A 20,788-nucleotide genomic window follows, 5' to 3' on the forward strand; every position below is an offset into this window, starting at 1 on the left:
AAAGACCAGGAAGCAAACAGGCTGTGTGGCACTGTGGGTGTCTATAGGGCCTATAGCTCCCCAGAAGGGGTGAAGTCGCAAGACGGGAAGCTAGATAAGGAACTAAACACATATCTCAACTATCAATGACCTGACTCTGTACTTTGGTTTTGTACTCTGTCCACGGATCCTTCAAATAAACTTATACTTTAACTTTTCAACTCTATTCTTATTTCATTACTTGTCAGTTCTATATTCTTATTCCTTAGTGAATTTTCCACCACAGAGCATAGATATTAAAAGAATATAGATGCCTCATTGTCCACTGCAGTTAATTGGAGCGACCTGTCTCCAACGGGAGGAGGAAGTATTTTTTTACTAAATGTTTCGCAGATTCCTTATTATTATTTACTATAGAGGGTATGCGCGTGACATCATCATCAAACCTGGAAGCTATGTAGGAACGTCTACTGAGTGTCAAAAAACGACTTTCTGGCCTTGACAGTCCATACATCCAAACAGAAACCTTGAATTTGATTGCATTAAACGACGATAAACGACATTAAACTCACTTTGTCACTCATTTTGTCACTCGATTTGCCACTCGATTTGCCATTCACTTTATGCATGTGCATACCCTCTATAGTCCTACTAGACCCCAGGAAATTACACCTGGCCACAAAAGATCACAGAATCTATTGAATTTGACAAACTGACATATTGAGCCTACGACAAAGTATGGCAGCACCCTAGTATCCAGAGATATAGGGGGAGGGCACAGTGATGCGTTCGGTAGGATTTTGGCTTATTTGGACGCCATCTTGCTGCCTACATGTAGGCTAGTAGGATGCTATAGGCTACTTGGCTGCCAGTCTGTAGTTCGTAAGTTTGCTTGTCAGTGACGCTGGTGTGTATACTGTCACTGCAGTACACCATCTTCCATCTCTCTACTAGCCTATCTTTGACATGTCACAACTCTTCTACTCTATGGCTCTGGATCGACGGTGGTATTATTATTATTCACCGTTAGAAAATGTTCAGGTGTTCTGATCTGATAGCCGCCTCCCCTCCCCTCACGTCAAAACAGTTCTCAATGTTTACATCTATCTTACTTGATGAGAAGACATGTGGACATATCCTTATGGAACCGGGGAGAGGGGGAAAAACACCACGAGAGTGACTAGTGATCAGTCAAACATGTGTTCTCTCCGCAGTAAATACATAATCTGTCTGTATGCGATCTGAGTCTGACCATTATTATTTTGATTACACTGTCATGCTTGTTGAGGACAGGTAGAGAGCAGAGCATAGCCTACATGTGTTTGGGAAATGGGAATGTTGGGTTATGTTATTTTGTCAGCTGACACCCAAATCAAAGAAACCATACAGCGTGTATTTAATTATTTGATATATCTGACAGTCAACGCACTGCAAGGCTACAATGGAAGCATAATTCTGACCGTGACAGCCCGCAGTGGAATGGACAAGTTAGAGTATAAAAACGGACAGGGCAGACCCATTACTCTTGTGGATCAAGGTTATGTTATTTTGTCATCTGACACCCAAACCATAAAGTGTTTATTTAATTTTATATCTACAATGAAATTATGTCTCCACAGTGAGGCATGTAGCCTCACTGTGTAGCCTGTGTAGCATAGCAAAGTTACTATTTACCCAGGGTATCTGGGCTAAGCTCAAGAACTTGTTTCCAGCCAGGCCCTGCTCATAGAACATTTCATGGTAGTGGTTCAATGCCTTGCTCAAGGGCACTTCAGCGGTGGTAATTTTAACGTGTCGGACCGCTGATTCGAACTGGCGACCTTCCGGTATCAAGACCGCTCCGCAATCCGTTCGGCCACCGCTGCCACCGCCTACTACTATAGCCTACTAGCCTACTGGTAGACAGGAAAATGGCAACCAGAATAATCCGTTCTGAGTGAAACTCCTCCCTATGCACTGGCCCTATAGATCCTGTGATCTTTTGTGGTTTACATTTTTCAAACACCTTCAAGATTTTCCAAAAATGTTCAAAAATAGCATATGTACAAGCTCGCAGCATGGCATGGAGTGACATCCTTATGAGCTTGTATCTGCATTTTTTTAATAGCCAATGCTAAAATCTCAAATGACACAGCAGCTTTCCCAGTTTTAATGGATTAAACATATAAAGGGTTTTCCAGGACAACATCATAAATTCCACAATGTTTTTTTCAACTATTTTGTCATTGTTAATGACTGCATAAAGGTTTTCCAGACGTGCACTACCAAAACTGAGCAATGAGTTGCTGAGCAATATGACAAAGGGGGAGGGTAAAGGATACATGCCATAGTACATAGTCACAGAAGTATAATTCGTGCACAAAACTAATTAATGATAGTCCTGCTGCCACCCACACATTTCAGTCCTCTTTTAGGGCAGGTCTTATAAGAGGAGTTTGTCTGAAGAAGTAGTGATAGCTTACTGCTGTTTTTCACCAACATTACTGTGGGATGAATCATTCATCCCATTCATGGATGGGTGGGTGGATGAATGGATGGGTGGGGGAGTAGATGAATGGGTGGACAGGTGGATGGATGGATGGATGAATGAAGTGAATGGATACATGACACTGACAGATACAATAAACACTAAATCATTACATATTTCAGGCTTTTTCTGTATTCCTGATTGTTTTAGTACAATCATGAGGAATATGCAGGTCAGTGAAAAAGACAATATTGGTGATGGGTAATAGAAGATATGGCTGGGCCGCGATACTCAACATTTTTCAAAAATAGCGAAAATAGCCAATTACCATCTTATAGAAAATGTATATTATTGTCACCATGCCCAGCCCTAATAGAAGAGTACAGTAGGCATGAGTCAGGTGGTCACAGGTCAGGTGCTACACCTGACTATTACCACACCTTTCTTAAACACTATGGAATGCAACATATGCAGCCACATTTGACACAACGTATTTACTCTGGGTTTCCCTTTTCTAACAAGTGTTGAAACATCTAACACAGTTTAAGTTTGCACAGCAAAGTTGAAGCTTCACTGTATCCAGGAGACAGACAAAAAGGAGTACTCTGGTGTTTGTTAAAACCTGTCTAGACATGTGTACAGTATGTGTCACAAGGGGCACCGGTGGTGTTGAAACTGAAACTGCGGAGGCGTTGACTTAATAAAGCATCCTCTTTGAGGAAAAAGCAGTAATCCAGGATAATGCAATAAATGCCCCGATCAATTATTAAGAATTAAGAAGTTGCCAGAGGAAGGCCTCAATCATTTTTCTCTGACTTATTTTATTTCCAAGGAAATTAATTTATCAAACTTGTCTCGCATAATTTCCTAGAAATGTGAATGAAGTGATAGTAATTGAGTGGTAGTTTTTATGATGGGGAAGATTGCCATTAAATTATTGTATATTATGTATACTGCATCCATATTTACTTACATTAGGTACTGTATATTGTTTTAGGAATGATTAAGTATTGGAAACATGGACTGGACATAATGAGACTCATTCCCTGAACCTTGAGACCTTGCCAAGTTGAAACGTTGGTTTCCTCTTATTTAAATAAATCCTGCATCATGGCTACAAGTGTGTAGACTTTTCCTTTACCTTTTATATTTATTTACCAATGTCAGCAGCACCTCACCAACACTGGTGTAACCCTTCCCCTGTTTGTTTTCACATTTTAAGGCTATAACATTAAATGCAATAGCTAACATTGTAGTTGTAAGAAACTATAGAAAATCTTCAATTTCTAAAACAGTTTTAGAATTGATTTCCAGATGTCACTGACTACTAAATATAATAACAACTGGCTTCCCTACTTTGAGCATTTAAGCTTGTAGATGGGCTATTTTAGCATTTTTTTTGTGGTGGTTAAAGAATGACCTTTTTTAAGCTTTGAGCTTGGTTGGAAACTTGGCCTTGCTGGTCTCATTCCTGTGTAGTTCTCATGATGCTAAACACTAGGCCAACAGTGTCATAATTTACAATATGAAGCTAAAAAAGACAAAGGGGATCATAATACATGTTTCAATTTTGTTTTTGATAATAAACAATTGCAAGGTGCTATAAGTTCTAAAAGCACTTCTTTAAAATAACATCTTGTGTTCTTTTTTAGTTATTAGCATGAATGTTGTCTGGACAAAAAAGTCCACTGCATACATCTTGTTTCCCTTTGGGACCTAGCTAGAAGTAGATGGCAAACACCACAGAGAGGTAGGATTGGAGATTTACAGAAAAGGTCACTCCCTGTGTATCTACAATAGGCTGTGATATGTTCACCAACCTCAACCAATAGCCTGATAAAAGAGCAAATCTGACTCCTCTGTGACCCTAATGAGGTTTGAACAGTTCAAATATAACAAAACCACGACACAAAAGCATGTTTAGTACAGATACATATAATTCAGCCGCAATTTGACGTGTCATGAATCAAATGTAGCCGCTTCCTGCTTTCTGTTAAAATCAGTTGACACAGCGGTTAGGTGAATTGTGGGTTATGATAGTAAACAGAATAAATTAGGACCTTCTTTACAGAGGGTCCTAGGGCATACGCTACAGTGTATAAGGTTTATCAGTTATCCTTGATAAGCAACCACACAATATACAGTAGATGTGAGCTGTTTGAGTGGGCTTTGTATTCAATCCATGTCTTCAAGTACTTTTTATTGACAAACGTCATTAAAGGGAGCATTTTTTTTAATTCCATCAAACTCAAAAACAAATGTACAGTAAAAACTAAAATGAGCAACTACTTGAAAAGTGCACATTACAAATGTATCCATCCATCACTCAGTGTCACGTCACACAAGAATTCAAGATGGCGAGAGTAATTCTTCTGTATAAAAAGGAACAAAATTAGAACCTGGCAACTACCGCTCTGTTTTGTTTCCATCCTTTGTTCCATCTCAAAGGTTATAGAGAGATGAATTCACGAACAAATCAACAGCTACCTTGACAAGCAATCTGGCTTCAGAACATCCAAATCAATTGTATTTGAGATTTGACCGACTACATCAAATGTGAGGTAGACTCCGGCAAATTCTGCGGCATGGTCATGCTGGAACTCCAAAAGGTGTTGGACACTGTAAATCATTCTTCATAATTCTACTGGACAAGCTGAAGGCGATCGGTTTTGATAGCACATCAATAAACTGAATGAATTTCTACCTTGAGGGAAGAGAAGTGGTTGACAATCAATGGAACCATGTCCTTGTCCCTCCAAGTGAACTGCGGGGTTCCCCAAGGAAGCATACTAGGGCCGTCACTATATTAACGACATAAATGCTGCCTGTAACTGCAAATTGTTCCTGTTAGCTGACTCAGCATTCCTGATCATGGGCGAGGACAAAATGCAGGTTGAGGAACTCCCCATCCCCATCTGGCTTACCGAGAAGCCAGGTAAAACAGAATCGATTCTTTTTGGGTCCAAACATTCCCTCAGTAATGTAAATGTTTCAAGGTCAGAGTTGATGACATAGTAATTAATCTCCAGCAAAAGTAGAGGTCAGGTTACATATTTGGGCTGTATTCTTGACCTATCTGGAGGGGAGAGAACAGATGGTGGATGTTAACGGAACACTGTCCCCCCCCCCCCTCCCAGCGAGCTGTGGCGTTCTACAAGGAAGCATATTATATTAGGGTCATTACTGTTCTTAATATATGTAAACGACATGACATCAGCTTGTGAATGCAATTTGTTCCTGTTCACGGATGACTAGGCCCTGCAGGTCTCGGACAGTGACAAATTGCAGGTTGAAAAGGCCCTCAGCTCAGAACTCTCAACAAGTTCTACCAGTAGATCACTTCCTACAGCCGTTAAAGAGACACTTGACCCTTTTTGCAACAAAATATATGTTAACTAGAAAAAGTGCCCTTCCAGGCAGGTCTCCACCAGGAGGAGAGGTTTTTGTTCATTGTGTTGAGGAAATGCAGATCCAGATCACTCATAGCATCTCTGAGGATAGAATTCTGGATGAGCAGGATGAGCAGCATTTTGTACAAAACGGGCTACTCCTGAAAACTTTGGAAGGCAATCTTAGCCAATCAGTGTAGAATCTGAGAAATCCAACAGACTCGTCTTGATCACATGACTACAGAGATCATGTGTACCGATTTGTGTGAGATTTGGATGAAATCTGTGAACTAACATAAACAATGTGTTTTCCAAAAATCGGCCTCATGGTGGCGCTATAACCGGCAGATGTGGAGGGATGCAGGGAAAATGTTTTTCCATGGCCTCTAGGGAGTGCGCATACATAAGTTGTATACAGATCGATGCAGTTATAGGTAAAAACAGGAATTGCCCTGTTATAGATTTGGTTTGGAAAGAAATGAGTGGCATGTCATCCTCGGCCTAGTGGAAATGTGCGCGCATAATTTCACGGAAATTGCACACTGCGTTTGTGATTTGTGGCATTTTGTTCGAAACGGAAGCCAATCTTAGCCAATCAGGATGGAAGATGGGAAATGGTGCAGATCCGTGTTGATCACATGACTATGGAGATAGTGTATACCGAATTGTGTGATGTATGGATAAAATGTGTACGAGTAATGTACAGAAATGTGTTTTGCCTAAATCGGCCTCATGGTGGCGCTATAACAGGTCGTTGAGGAATATTTGGGGCAGAGGTTCGTCGTTGGCATCCAGGGAGTGTGTGTACAAAGTTTGGCATGGATCGGGCCAACGGTGCCGGAGATTAGCTGGTAACGGACGGACGGAAGGAAGGAAGGAAGGACGGACACACACACGGACGGAGTGCAAAACATACTCTCTCCCCATGCCTTCGGCCTGGTGGAGACAATGACGTTTAGAAGATTTAGAACACTTTCCTGGGGTCTTTATGTGTTCAATATGTGGTTTTAGATATTTTAGATTTTGGACACTGGGCTCACTACATGTTGTCTCAGTAAGGGTGTAAGCACACGTGGGCTTCCATGCGCGGCAAAAAGCCGCTCGTGGCAGGCGTCTCTTCTTGGTTTTTAGATAGCTGGTGGATGGAAATGAAGCTCCACCCACACGGCACAATGCCGCGGGGGCAAGCGTTTCTGGCCGGCGCGGCATTCTGCCGCGTGGGTGGAGATCATTTCCATCCGCTAACTGTCTAAAAACCAGGAAGAGACCCCTGCCATGAGCGGCTTTTGGCATTTTCGTGACGCTAAAGTGTGCCTGCACTGTAAGACAGCGCTCCCCCTATCCACAAGGAGGAGCAGTGCACCAAAGCATTATGGGAATTGTAGTCTAGGAAGGAAGTGAGCCCAGTGACAGCAGTGATAGCAGTGTCCATGACATCATGGACACTGCTAAAATCTAAAAACCACATATTACACCCAGGAAAGTGTTCTAAAAAGTGCTCTCAGAACTCTTACAGGAGCCCTAAGCTCATTCAATGCCACTTTGACTATCTATGCTTGCACCTCCTGGTTCACCAACAAATCAATGTCATTAAAGACTAGGCTTCAAACCTCCCAAAACAAACTAATTTGACTACTTCTCGGCCTCCGGGTAGAAGTAAGTAAGCAATTCAAAATGGGATTGACATCCAAAATAGTAAATGTGACTTTGGCCTCAAAGCCCTCAGTATATCCACATAGCTGACTATAATTACCTCAAAAAAGTGAGCGACTACCCACAGCCACAAAACTAGTGGGAGCGACAACAACGATCTGGTACCACCCGCCTTTAAAACAAACATAGGTAAATTCTCCTTCTACAGCACTGCCACCCAAGTGTGGAATGCCCTGACACCATCCCTAAAAAGAATGCGGATCACTGGCTTCCTTTAACAGGCCTGACGATCCACCTTTCAGGGGGCCAAAGGACACGTGATCCCCCCTTTTTTCCCCTATGTGCTTTAAATTTTGTGATATTGAATCTTGTTATTTATTTACGTTGTGTTTATGAATTTAATACATAGGACCCGAATGGAAAGAAATTAGATGTTATCCTTTTAGACCAAGCGTTTGACTGTACTCTGTTGCTGTTTGCATTTCTGTCTAATAAAGTATTCAATCATTCAAACAAATTGTCCGGCAATAAGAACGAAGAAATTTGATAGTATTTGAGTGGTAGTTCTTTTGATGGGAAATTATCATAGTACAGTATATTGCATCTCTATTTGATCATAATAATAATCATCAGCTGAATTTTTAAAAGTGCTATAGGCTACAAATAAAAATTATATTATTATTATTAAGTATTAACAACAGTAAAATGATTTACTATATTTTTGAGCGCAGTATGAACATTGCAGTTCGCAGATTAGTCACCATTGGCTGCTGTTTGATACATACATGGATTGGACACACATTGGTATGACTGGTCCACTTTGTCCTCCATCCTCAGTTCAAACTGCTTAACACAATTAGCAGGCACAGGAACTAATTCGCGTGCCTAAGACTGTCTGTTGACTGTGTCGAGTCAACGAGGCTGTAAGAGAAAACCAGGGATTATCCTTGAAATAGTTTATCCGCAACAATTCCGTGCATCTACATAGCTTTTAATCCTCTTAAAATGTGATTTGGACCTAAAGTCTTTTACAGCTAGTAGCCTTTGATCCAACCTGTTTAGGATTTTCCCTGTCTCAGAGTCCTCTATTTCAAGCGGCATTGTACTGTGTTGTGTTGTTGCCATTTTGTGTTGTACCTTGATGTGGTGGATTTGTGATTACTGTTGTCTCACAGCAAGAAGATTCATACTGGGACATTTGCATGTTCTCCGACTCCCAGTGTTCAAGTGGGTTTCCCCTGGGTCTTCTGGCTTCCTGCAACACCAAAAGACATGCATGTTAGGGTTAGACCAAAGACCAAATATGAGGCCTCCATATACTTATGACACAATTATTCTGTTGATACAGGTGCATTGATACAAATAGTTTTGACTGTTCAGTGTTCAATATCGCTCGCAGCTATTAGGCTACTCTTGACAATTACACAGCAACAACACCTCTCCTCATCCTGTCGTCCCTTCACAATGAAGTATATCCCCTTTACCTCCCAATGCCGCAAATTTTACCCAGGTTATTAACGGGAAATAAGTGTAACTTAACATTGTGGGAGAGAGTAAGGCAGCGAGTGAGCGAGAGAGAGAGAGGGCCAAGGGTGGCAGGGGTTGACTGTCGGAGCTTGGAGGCCCCCCTGAGGGTGGAGGCCTGTTTCAATTGAAACTGGTGAAACATAGAAAAGGCCTCCTATGAGTATAGGCCCAGACACTGGTCTGTCTGGCCTTGCTGGAAACTATAGGTCCCTGGAGTTGCTCAGTGATACTCCTGCAGTCCTGCTCCTTATACTAAGGCTATCAGGAGAACTGATCGGAAAAAACACGTACATTTTAGAACCCATTTCTAATCACTGCATGAACAATGCGTGATACAAATTTTACCCAATCAATTTTACCCAACGAAGATCATTTATCAGTTTCAGTTTTTCAGTTCCAATTTTGTCTGCTCTCTCTCTCTCTCTTTTGTTTTCATAAGTTCTAATTACACCTGCATTATGTATGAATTCTGTCCCTGATTGGATTGAAGAGTTGAGACAAAGAACCATTTAAGCCCATATACTAATTGTCAATCATTTATAAATTAAGGATAAATAATGGCAAGGGGTCAGGACAATTTGGGGGAGGGCTGAGGATAAATTATGGACTTAAATGTCTCAACTCTTAGCCCAACTTGAAAATGTATTTTCTGATTGCTAAAGAGCTGTACGACCCTGAGGCTGTTACTGAACAAAAACAATGGCAATTATTGCAATATAGAACTATGTAACACTTATTTTAAACAAATAAAAATATCATACCACTTTATTTGCTGAATAGCCTACTGATTGAATTGATTGCGGGTTGAAATGAAATCGCAGCGCTCCGCTTTTCCAAAGTAATGCATTATCGCCATCTTCTGGGGGAAATGAATACCAAACGACTCGCCTACCTGTTACCGGGGAAATAGCAGTGTAAATATTGAATCAGTGCACTGCATAGTCCATACTTAAATAAATTCATGATTAAAGTATGGACAGTTGCACCACCTCACATTCAGTTCAAACTTTAATAGCATGTCCTCAAAGCGAGTTGAAACTAAGTTGTATCAAAATTGCCAGTGCGAGTGCGGCAGTGCCACTGCACTGCATAGAGTTTGGTCCAAACATGGTTTGAATTTCCCGTGCTGCCTGCATCACAAGTTAACGCGTACGCCATCACAGGCTCGCATGTCATAAATGACGTTGCGCGTCAGGTGTGTTAAATCAAAACAAATCCTTCGGTGCAGTACCAGTGTAGCTTTTATTATTGAATTTTCATACATTTTGAGTTTAGACTACAATGGCTGGTTAATTTGTCAAACTATCGTGTCGTGGGAGCATAACAAATAACAATACATATTGGTGCAATAATATTTGGCTTTGTGCACTCCACGGCACGTATAGGCTATAATAATATTTATTTCAGACAGAGTAGGCCTACAATAGTGAAATAAAGTAGCATACTATAGTATACACTTGCTAAAGTTGCTATCCTACCTAATCAGCAGCAGGCTGCAGTGCTGAGCCATGCCAGTGCTTGCGCAGCCTGCAACGTCCTCGCGTCTCCAGGCTTTCCACAGACGTGACCCACCTCTATGATGATGCTGTTGATAGACGCGTCCAGACAGAGCCAGGCGTTGCATACAATTGTACATTCAGTTGGCAGTTTGGCACACCAACAGAAGTAAACAACTCTGACTGGCACTGTGACACCCGCCACCATAACGCTTATGCCACCTACTATAATTTAGAAACATGAAGGAGTCGGCGGCAGGGCCGGCAGGCCTAATCTCATGCATTATTTTAACTCTGTAGTAAGAGGACCATAGTGACCACATGGTGGCGTGTTTGCACTACCTTCGAAAGTTTAATAGCTGGCAAACTTCTTGTGAGGGCGTAGGCATAGTCAGTTCTGTTTTAGAGACATCGGATAAGTGTTTCAATTCAAACCAACGTGATAAGGGCTTGTCTATGCTACTTCCTATTCGCGCCAGCCAATTACTTCCATTAAAGGGGAATTGTTATAGGGTTATTCTTATTTCCCCGGTGTCTGTTTGTCAGAGTTATTTCCAAGGTCAATCAGATCCTGTTTTCTCGAATGAAATGTCATGCACCAACCAACACTAGTCCACTAATGAGCAATCTTCCTTTAAAACCTACTTGACATGATGAGTAAAAACCACAGACATGCTACCATCTCCAACCACAAGCCACAAATAATACAGGCCAAACCTTACAATGAAAACAAAATGGCCATGGGATGGCAATTAGGCATATAGGCCTATTTGCCTTAAAGAGCACCCCACCTAAAATAATGATTGTATTAGAGTATTTTGAAGATTTATTTTCCTAAGCTTTATATTCCTTAAAGAATAAACTGTGGCCTACTACACTATTGCTTATGTCTGACTGAGTTTGACCATGGGTAAATCGTCAACTGAATGGCTATTCTGAACAGTGTACATCAAATTAGCTGATCAATTGAAATTGCATTTATTTTTTAATAAAAAAGTAACATTAAGTTGCTACAATTGTAGCAACATTAAGTTGCTACAATTAACTTTGTTTTTCAGTGATCTGTCAGTCACATCTTAACCTTAGTTTTTATTATTATTGCTATTCCAACTTCCAAGACTGAAGACTGTGATGTCACCAATCTGGCACATAGGCCTATATAGCTATTAGGCTGCATGCGTTGATGTGCTTCCAAAGAAACATTTGTGTGGAAACATGTAGTCTGTCCTAGCTGAAGGGTGAGCCTCCCCACCCAGACTTGCGTGGGACGTCTGTGAACTCATCATTTCACCCCGATCCTCCAATTAGCGTTAACGGGAATTCGCAGCCGGCCTAGCCCTTTAAAAGGTAACGCCATCAGACATTCGACATCAGGACTTGGACAGCGGCTGTCTGGGTGAGAGCAGTTTCTTGTCTACTCTTCTTTAGCAGGAGTGCAGGACACGTTCTTTCTGTGTTTCTCTATAGCCTATATTATGTGTTTAAATCTAACTAGAAATTTACAGTATTCGTACATAATTTATTTATGTTATATATCATGTTCAGTTTTATAGGGTCGTCGTACAATCTCTGAAGATGTCTCCACCTGCACTTTTCGCGGCTATTTGTTTGGCTTGTGCCTTTACATGCAGTGCTGCTGCCCAGGGTGAGTAAAGGCTATTCTAACCTGGATCATATGGAATGTCATAGGACTATTATAAGTGTACATTTACACAATGTCAATAGTAGTCTAATGTGAAATACAGCAAATATTTGTAACATGTATTTTAGAGCGCATTTTAAACGTTTAAACTGACCAAAGTCAAGTGCTATAGGGCTATACACAAAGGATATTACAATACTAAATACAAATGAAGATGTAGTAGGCTAATCAATATAAATGTGTATTAAATTAAATGCTTTTCCTGGGGGTTAGGCTAACAAACCTTGCTGTGCTCACACTCATTTCTTATTTGCTTCGTTACAAATTATTTACTGAGAGATAAAACATGTATGCACTTATACTTCATCATGAACATTATATGTTAGTAGTGAAATTTATATTTTATTATTAGGCCTATCTCTGCAGATAAAGGTTCACTCCCCTGAACAATAATGATTTATGTTCCCCATGTGCTTGGCCTATGTGTTAGGACTTTCCATGTGCAAAATGTGTTTTGATTACAGCAAGCTGCAGAGGACGGTGTGGTGGTGAATACTACAGAGGTAGTCCGTGTCAGTGTGACTATGAGTGCATAGTTCATGATGAGTGCTGCAAAGACTACGAATCCCAGTGTACTACAAGTAAGGCCTTTCCATGGGAATTTGTTGTGGCTTATGAGATATAGTCCTTACCTGAGTCGTAATGACATAGGCCTAAAGTTGTTTTAACTGTAGAATTGTTTTCTTTTAAGCGATAATATATATAGGCAACATAAAGCTGCACTGCCTGCACAAAGCAACAGTAGGCCTACATTTACATTAAACCACTGTTCCTTACAGATATCTGATGATGCTATTAATACACATTCTTTTAATGGCATTTGTCATTTAAATTATGTATGTATCATGAATATATGGCATACATTTTGGGAGAATCTGCATGTAGCCCTACTGATGCTCTGTAACCTGAATTCTGCTCTCTTTCTGTCTGTCTGTCTGTCTGCGTGCGTGCGTGTGACACAGGAGATTCGTGTTTGGGGCGGTGTGGAGAGCCCTTCAAGAGAGGCAGGCAGTGTACCTGTGATAGTGACTGCTTTAAGTACAACCAGTGCTGTGGAGATTACCAGAACACCTGTGGCACAGATGGTAAGACCTCCAGTAAAACTTTGATATATATCCATCCATCCATCCATCTATAACGAAGACATTATACCATATCATAAATTAACTTCATCATTACACTTGAATGCAAGCATGGGTAAATCATGGCCTGCATGTTAGCCTCAGCTAGCACCCAGCTGTATTAAACATGGATCATCTTATTAGAGTTATATTTGTATGGTTATGGCGATTTGGAATTAGATGCATGTTAACTATTGGTGATTCCAATTGGGGTAATGGTAAGCCCTACTGTACATTATTATGGCCCATGTTGTTTGTGCATTGGCTTGGCAGTGTACCATTTTGTCCAGAAGAAGAGAGTACCCTTGCATGACAGTCATGCATGGCAGCATGCATGTGCAATATGTGGTACATGAAGTAATCTGCATAAATGCATCAGGTCATACAGTAGCTGACAATCTCTTCTGTCTTGGTAATTTATCACAGAAGCAATGAATGGACCAGACAGTAAAACGACTCCGGGGGAGACTAGCTCATGCGATAATGTAAATAATAACAAACCCAAAGGTATATTATTTCATCAAACTAAAGCTTGGATTGGATAGCTATAATGGATGCATTTCAGGGGAAATTATTTTTCATCATAGGGCTACCCTAATTCTCAGTTTTATTTCACAGAACCCACTGTGGTTGAACAATCTGAGGATCCAGATGTGACCCCGTCCACATTCAGTGAGGGAGATTACCCAGGTGAGTAGACACCATAAGAACATATGAGCATCACTGTAAATGAGAACCTCGATTCACTTGCCTAGTTAAATGAAGGCTAAATCAAATATACATACATACACACACACACACACACACACACACACACACACACACACACACACACACACACACACACACACACACACATACACATACATACATACATACATACATACACGAATACTGTATACATAAATACGTAAGTTAAAATCAATAGTTGATTTCTTCAGTACAAAAGAATAGGATCTGAGAGCAACGTTTCTTTTGAACAGAGATGAACAGTAATGGCACACGATAGAAAGATGTATCCTATGGGGAGATGTTTTTTTGTTGGCTGTGTCACACAGTGGTTCTGTCGCTGGGACATGTTTTGAGGACAAGGTCTTGCCAAGAGCTTTAAGGTCTCAGTGGCCAAGACAAACACAGGGAACATGTGTTGTTGTGATTGGACCATGTGGAGGAGGTTTATGGGCACAAGCCCAGTCACACAAAGTCAAGAGAGGGAAGCACACAAACGAGGCTGAGAATGAATGACTGTATGTTTTGACGTTTTTATGAATTACAAGCTTGGTCTGGTACAGTTTACCGAATTCAGTGGAGACACGCTGCCATCCACATCATTCATCTCCCAGGAGGCTGACATGACATGACATTTCCTCCCGTCAGCTAATGTCCACGTGTTTGGCATAAGTTGGCAATCACTGAAGCTGAGAAAATAATAGATAAATGTGGAAGGAATATAAATGAAACATAACTGATCAAAATAATAATAAATAAATAATGCCAATTGTAAAGTATTTGCAATTAATGTCTAATTTTACTTAATCTGTTAACAGATGACTATATGCCGCTGGCCACTCCAGACCCACAAGATGACATTGAAGATGGTGAGAGAGATGGATTGTTTGTTTAACCAGATTAATCCTGGCGTCCCTATTTTGGGCAAATTTTACATTTTCACAATAAAATAATAAATAGTGAAAATGTCAGATCTACAATGGCTATGTATTGGCTATTTGCACTATTTGTCATACGATTAAGTATATAGAGCTTGGGCTGATGTTTCACTAATTAAGTAAATGTACTTTTCCTCACTATATGACATACACTAGCAGATGTGCTTGGGCAGACCTTTCCTAATAACGCAGACGATCCGTATTCTGAGACTGGACTACAGGAGCCAGAGCCAATCCCAGAGAGTACTAGTGGCTATGGACCCTCTCCAACTGACCTGCCTGAACCTATGACCTCTGACCCTTCCCTGCCAAACTCAGAGGATGACTCTCAGCTGGAGGTGACACCAGAGGAAATGTTCACACACCTCCCTCCAACTGATGAGGCCCCTGGGGAACCTTCAGATAACAGGCCAACACAGCAGGCCAACAACAATCCCTTGCCCTCTGACCAAGCCGATTTAGAAGGTCCCACTGAGAGTACAGGTATGCCAGAGCCAAGAATAACTTGGCAATACTATGTGCTGAATGCTGATAGCACTGTTCTGGGAAATTACAGCATTTAATTACAGTATGTGTTACTCATTGTCACGTCCGTTATTTGGATTCCTGATGATTAAGCTGTTTTTAATCAACTTTTTTAATCATGTTTTTCTAGTGGCAGACGCCAGCAATCCTGAGGAACAGTCTGATCCCACCCATACATCTGAACCAGGAACAACTTCCCCTCAGCTTACTCCAACCTCCGCTGTATCCTCCCAGGTCTCCACTCAATCTACCCCAAATTCAGAGTCTTATACTGGATCCCCTTCTGGGTTTTATCCTACATCCAGCACCCCAGAAATCCAGCCTGAAGGCCAGGATGAATTAAAGCCTGAAGGCAGTGAAGCGATACCTGATGATGAACTACTTCCAGAGGGGCAGACTGTAGACCAAAGTACATCCACTACTCTTCAGCCTGAAGACCCGCCTTCTGAGCCAGAAGATGAAGGCCAGGATGAATTAAAGCCTGAAGGCAGTGAAGCGATACCTGATGATGAACTACTTCCAGAGGGGCAGACTGTAGACCAAAGTACATCCACTACTCTTCAGCCTGAAGACCCGCCTTCTGAGCCAGAAGATGAAGACTCACCAAATGCAGACTTGAACCAGTCATCTATCACAACTATAAATCCAAGCCTGGCCACAACCACAGCCTCCACTGTAACCTCTAAACCCACAACAACAGGTCTGGTATCTACTGGACTCACAGATGGCTCCTCACCATCCCCAGGCAATCCAGAACCAATGTCTGGCTCTTCAGTGCCTCTGACCCCCTCCACAACAACCCCTGACTCCTCTCCTTCAGACACCCAGGATCGCAATACCACCAGTTCCCAGGCTGACAATGGGCCAGAGCCAGGATCTGAGTCTGGGCTCGGGGTCAGAAGGGACAATCCGGATAGTTTGAATGGGCCTGGACCATCACCCACAGACCCAGCACAGGACCAGGGGGTGGATGATGCAACACCAGCCCCAACCAGTGTCATGCAATCGAATCCTACCTCCAAACCCCAGAGCAAACCCGACCAAACCAAACCACCTCCAAAAAAGCCAGTGCAAGTCAGACCTACATCTAAACCCAAGCCTGTAGAAATAGCACCTCCAAACATAGACAACATTAGAGACTATCAAGCAGGTGAGTCATGCTAGGACTTTAATCCTGTTATTTGAACACTATTGCAAAGATGCCGTTTCTCTTCCACATGTATTACAGTGGTTCTCAAACCAGTATATACAATTATACGAAACGCAATTATGTAATCATTAATTTATCAGTACTTTATGCTTACAATTCGTTAAAAGAGTTTGTAGTTTGTAGATTTTCACTATGAATATAGAGTTTGAAAACCACTGTTCTACTACACTAACTCGTTTCTCTCTCTCTCTCTCTCTTTATGAGCTGGTGTTTATTATGCCTCTGGGTGAACAAGCTTCAAAGTTTCTCCACAAGATATTAAGTGACATGAGCAGTGACCTTTTTCCTCCACCCCAAATTAGTTTGGAAATAGAACTCAGTTATTTTAAATAGTGGAACATAACAGAGTGTAGGAGAATGCAGGCAGGCAGCTCCAGGAAAAAAGCTATTTCACCAATTAAAATATATATTTTTAAATTATTATATATATTTATCCTATTCAGCCACCACACAGGGCTCCTTAGTAAAATGCTTATTTTTCTCTAGATGACAACAACGATACCAACCTCTGTAGCGGACGGCCAACCAGTGGAATCACCACCCTGGGGAATGGGACAATGGTTGTTTTCAGAGGTTGGTGCCAGACCGTTGCTGCAGGGCCAGCCTGACCCCACCTACATGACTGACATTGAACATGGCTCTCTTGCACGTCCCCCACAGTCAAGAGATATTGCATTATTATGGCTTAAAGCTGCTATAAGCAATAATATGTCAAACTTTTAATGACCTTTTTATTTTTTGGTATTCAGACAGCCAGCAATGGGTCGAATGCTCCCAATTTATTTTCGACCAATGACAAAGCTTCAAGGAACATCTTTGAATGCAGATTGCGGCCCCTAGATGTGTCACAGAGATTCAATTATTTTGGGGGGGGGGGGCGTTCTACCCATTGCTGGCTGTCTGAATACCAAAAAATAAAATGTTGACATATTATTGCTTATAGCAGCTTTAACGAAAACACCTGCCATTTTGTTTGTGTACAAGAGAACACATACAAAGGGACAAAGCAATTAGTTATCATACGCATACATTATGCAAAAGGAAACAAAATATATATTTCAGAATTGCAATTTTTTTTTTTATCAATTAATCAAAATCTAATAGTAATGAGTATTAAGATGTAGATGGAGCAGCATTCCAAAAGGATGTTATTTTGTTATAGGACACTACTTCTGGGTCCTGGATGGAAACAGAGTGCCAGGTCCTGCCCGTGGCATCACAGAGACTTGGGGTGTCCCCTCTCCTGTTGACACTGTTTTCACCCGCTGCAACTGCCAAGCCAAAACATACATCTTCAAGGTAAGCCCCCTGTATACAATGAGCAGGATGTTTCTGTCAAGTACTCAGCGGTGGAAAAAGTACTCAATTGTATTACTTAAGTAAACGTATCAATACTGCAATGTACTGTAGAACTACTCCGTTATAAGAAAAAGTCCAGAATTCAAAATGTACTTGAGTAAAAGTACCAAAGTATTGGTTTCAAAATGTACATAAAGTACCAAAAGTATAAAGTAGGCATTATGCAGAATGTCCCATTTCAAGTTTACAAATGTATTAAAATATTTTGAAATTAGCAGATCTACAAGCTCACAATGTGTTGCATCGCAATGCATTGTGAGCTTGTAGATCATCTATTATCACAGAAGAAAATAGTGTGTAGGGAAAAACGGGTATAGACCCCTGGGGAACCTCGGTCAATCAAATATTCATAGGATTATTGTGCCAGTTAATCACTTTTAACCTGGGGTCCCTATTTTAGATGTTATGCATGCCATTATTGTCAAAAGTTTGGTTAAAGGTTCCATTTTCTTTATGAATATGTTTGTGACATAATGTGTGACCCTGACAGGGAGCACAGTACTGGAGGTTTAACAACGACATGGTGGATATGGGTTACCCCAAGCCCATCTCCACAGGCTTTGACGGGCTGCGGGGCCACATCACAGCTGCTCTGTCAGTGCCGGAGTACCGGCAGAGGAAGGAATCTGTGTACTTCTTCAAGAGAGGTGATTGTCCAGTACAGTGGTTTTCAGTTCACAGGATTGTTGTGCCAGTTAACCGCTTTCAACCTGGCATCACTATTTTTGGCATGTCATTATTGTCAAAGATTGCCTATTTGCCTATTTGGGGGGAGGGGGGCAGCCAGATTCTATATGGCTATTTGGGAGTCCTTGGCATGGAAAGGTTTTGGAACCCCCGGTCCAGTCAGTTTTACTGGTATTTACCTTTGCAAAATGTGATAAAGATTAATATAAACTAACTTTAGGACAAAGTCAATATCAATGATAGCTTATGATCATATATTTTTCCTTCTTTTGTGAGCTCTAATTAATTTCATATGCAGTACATTTTCAGTGGTGATGGTCTGAGTTTAGACACTGATGTCCTTCTTGTTTGGTTCTGCCCAGGGGGTCAGGTCCAGAAATATTCATACCAGTTTGGCACCCGGCCAACATGTGGGAGCACTGGGAGGAAGGTCCAGTATGCTGTGTACACTGTCCGCACTCGAACGGCCCGCCAAGCAGGTGCACTCATTGAAACTGCATATTGTATTTGCCTGACCTTGAGAATCCTTTGAGAAATGAGTCATCCAGTGGTTGTTGATGACTGTAAAATGTGGGGGTTGGTTAAAGACATAGGTCCATGGCATGGCATGTGCAAGTAGTGCAGAGAAACAGTCCACATCCTGTTTATATGTGTAACTGCACAAACAGTATATCCATTTTTGTGAAAGAAATTATATTCAAATCAGTAATCAGAAGCCCCAATGTCTTATCTGAATTTCATCCCATTGTTCCATGTTGCAGCATCTAGCCTCGGATCCCCCATCAACATCCGGGTGTCCTGGAGAGGTTTCCCCACGGCTGTCACATCTGCTGTGTCAGTCCCCACCCGCGGTATCCTGGATGGATACAAGTACTACGTCTTCTCCAGATGTAAGTTTTATCCAAGTTTTAAGGCCTAATTTCGCTTAATCTTAAAGCTACAATCCATACACTTTACTTTCGTTGTCTCTCTACTGGAGTACAGACGTAACTGCAACAATATCCTAACTACAATAATTTGTGTCCAATCTGGTGCAGTGTCTGCTTCAAGTAACTGACATGGTCAACAAACAGGACTGAAATGTCTTAAGGGAAGAGTAGGGAAATCATCTCAAACTACTGCAGATGTGCAACCTATATTGTATTAACAGTCATGACAGACAGAATACGATAAGAGCTTTCACAGATGGACATGTAAAACTGTTGCATTTATGGTTTAGTGGCTAAAGCCCTCTTTACGTCCCACACATCATTCCTCTGGCCTCAATATAAAAACTTTATTTGAATTGCCTACTCTTGAAAGAAACTTTCGCACCTGTCTGCAGTCTGACACATGTTGTTACCATTACCCACATCATGTCTGACAAAAACCATGTGTGTTTGGGTGGGGTGGTTAGGCAGACCAAGATGAGAAGATTGGGTGTGAGAACATTTATCATCCAATGAATAAAGTAGCCTACAGGGTCCAAATAAATTATACTACAAAATAAGGGATTCACAAAAGCAATCGTGACATTTAGGTAAAAAAAAAGAATTCTCACAAAAAAACATTTTCTTTACAGGTTTAGGCTCCAACACTAATTAATGGAATTTAGTTGGCATGGGTGGGATACTGTCCGTCTAGTGTCTAGTCAATTATGTCACTGAAGCAACATAGTAAACATGACACCTCTTAAATCTCATGGTCAGCCTCGTTTGTGCCCACCAGGCACGTTGAAGAAGCTGCATGTGCTTTTTCCTGTTTCAGTGCTAGTGCCCTAGACTAGATACTGTAAATTGCATGTATTGAACAAACAAAATGTAATTTCATGGACAACTTTAAAAAGTCCAAAAAAATGATCAACTAACTACCCATCTTCCTCTTTTAGCCAAATACTACAACGTGAGAATGGACGCTGCGCAACCAGTCATTGCAACACCTCAGTCCACTACACCACAGAAGAACTCCGCCAAAGACTTTTTCAAGTGCCCCAAGGAGGTCTGATCAGAAAACACTCACTTATTCAC

The 20,788-nt window shown here is 41.3% G+C and overlaps 1 protein-coding gene across 3 annotated transcripts; it reads left to right on the top strand.

Moving 5' to 3' along the window:
* The first annotated feature begins 11,833 nt into the window (after positions 1-11,833).
* Positions 11,834-20,787, top strand: prg4b (proteoglycan 4b). 3 transcript variants are annotated; one of them, XM_079506302.1, is made up of 15 exons: positions 11,834-11,907; positions 12,057-12,156; positions 12,678-12,794; positions 13,176-13,298; positions 13,761-13,841; positions 13,953-14,024; positions 14,882-14,932; positions 15,158-15,484; positions 15,657-16,676; positions 17,223-17,309; positions 17,899-18,035; positions 18,586-18,742; positions 19,145-19,261; positions 19,544-19,672; positions 20,650-20,787. In XM_079506302.1, exons 2-15 carry the CDS (start codon positions 12,087-12,089, stop codon positions 20,763-20,765), a joined length of 2,604 nt encoding a protein of 867 aa, XP_079362428.1. In that variant the 5' UTR covers positions 11,834-11,907; positions 12,057-12,086; the 3' UTR covers positions 20,766-20,787. The 3 variants fall into 3 exon arrangements, with proteins under 3 accessions (XP_079362428.1, XP_079362429.1, XP_079362430.1); XM_079506303.1 differs by having other exon boundaries at positions 15,161-15,484; XM_079506304.1 differs by lacking the exon at positions 13,761-13,841.
* The last annotated feature ends 1 nt before the right edge of the window (position 20,788 follows it).

This window comes from Electrona antarctica (genome assembly GCF_951216825.1).
Source record: "Electrona antarctica genome assembly, chromosome: 7".
NCBI lineage: Eukaryota > Metazoa > Chordata > Actinopteri > Myctophiformes > Myctophidae > Electrona > Electrona antarctica.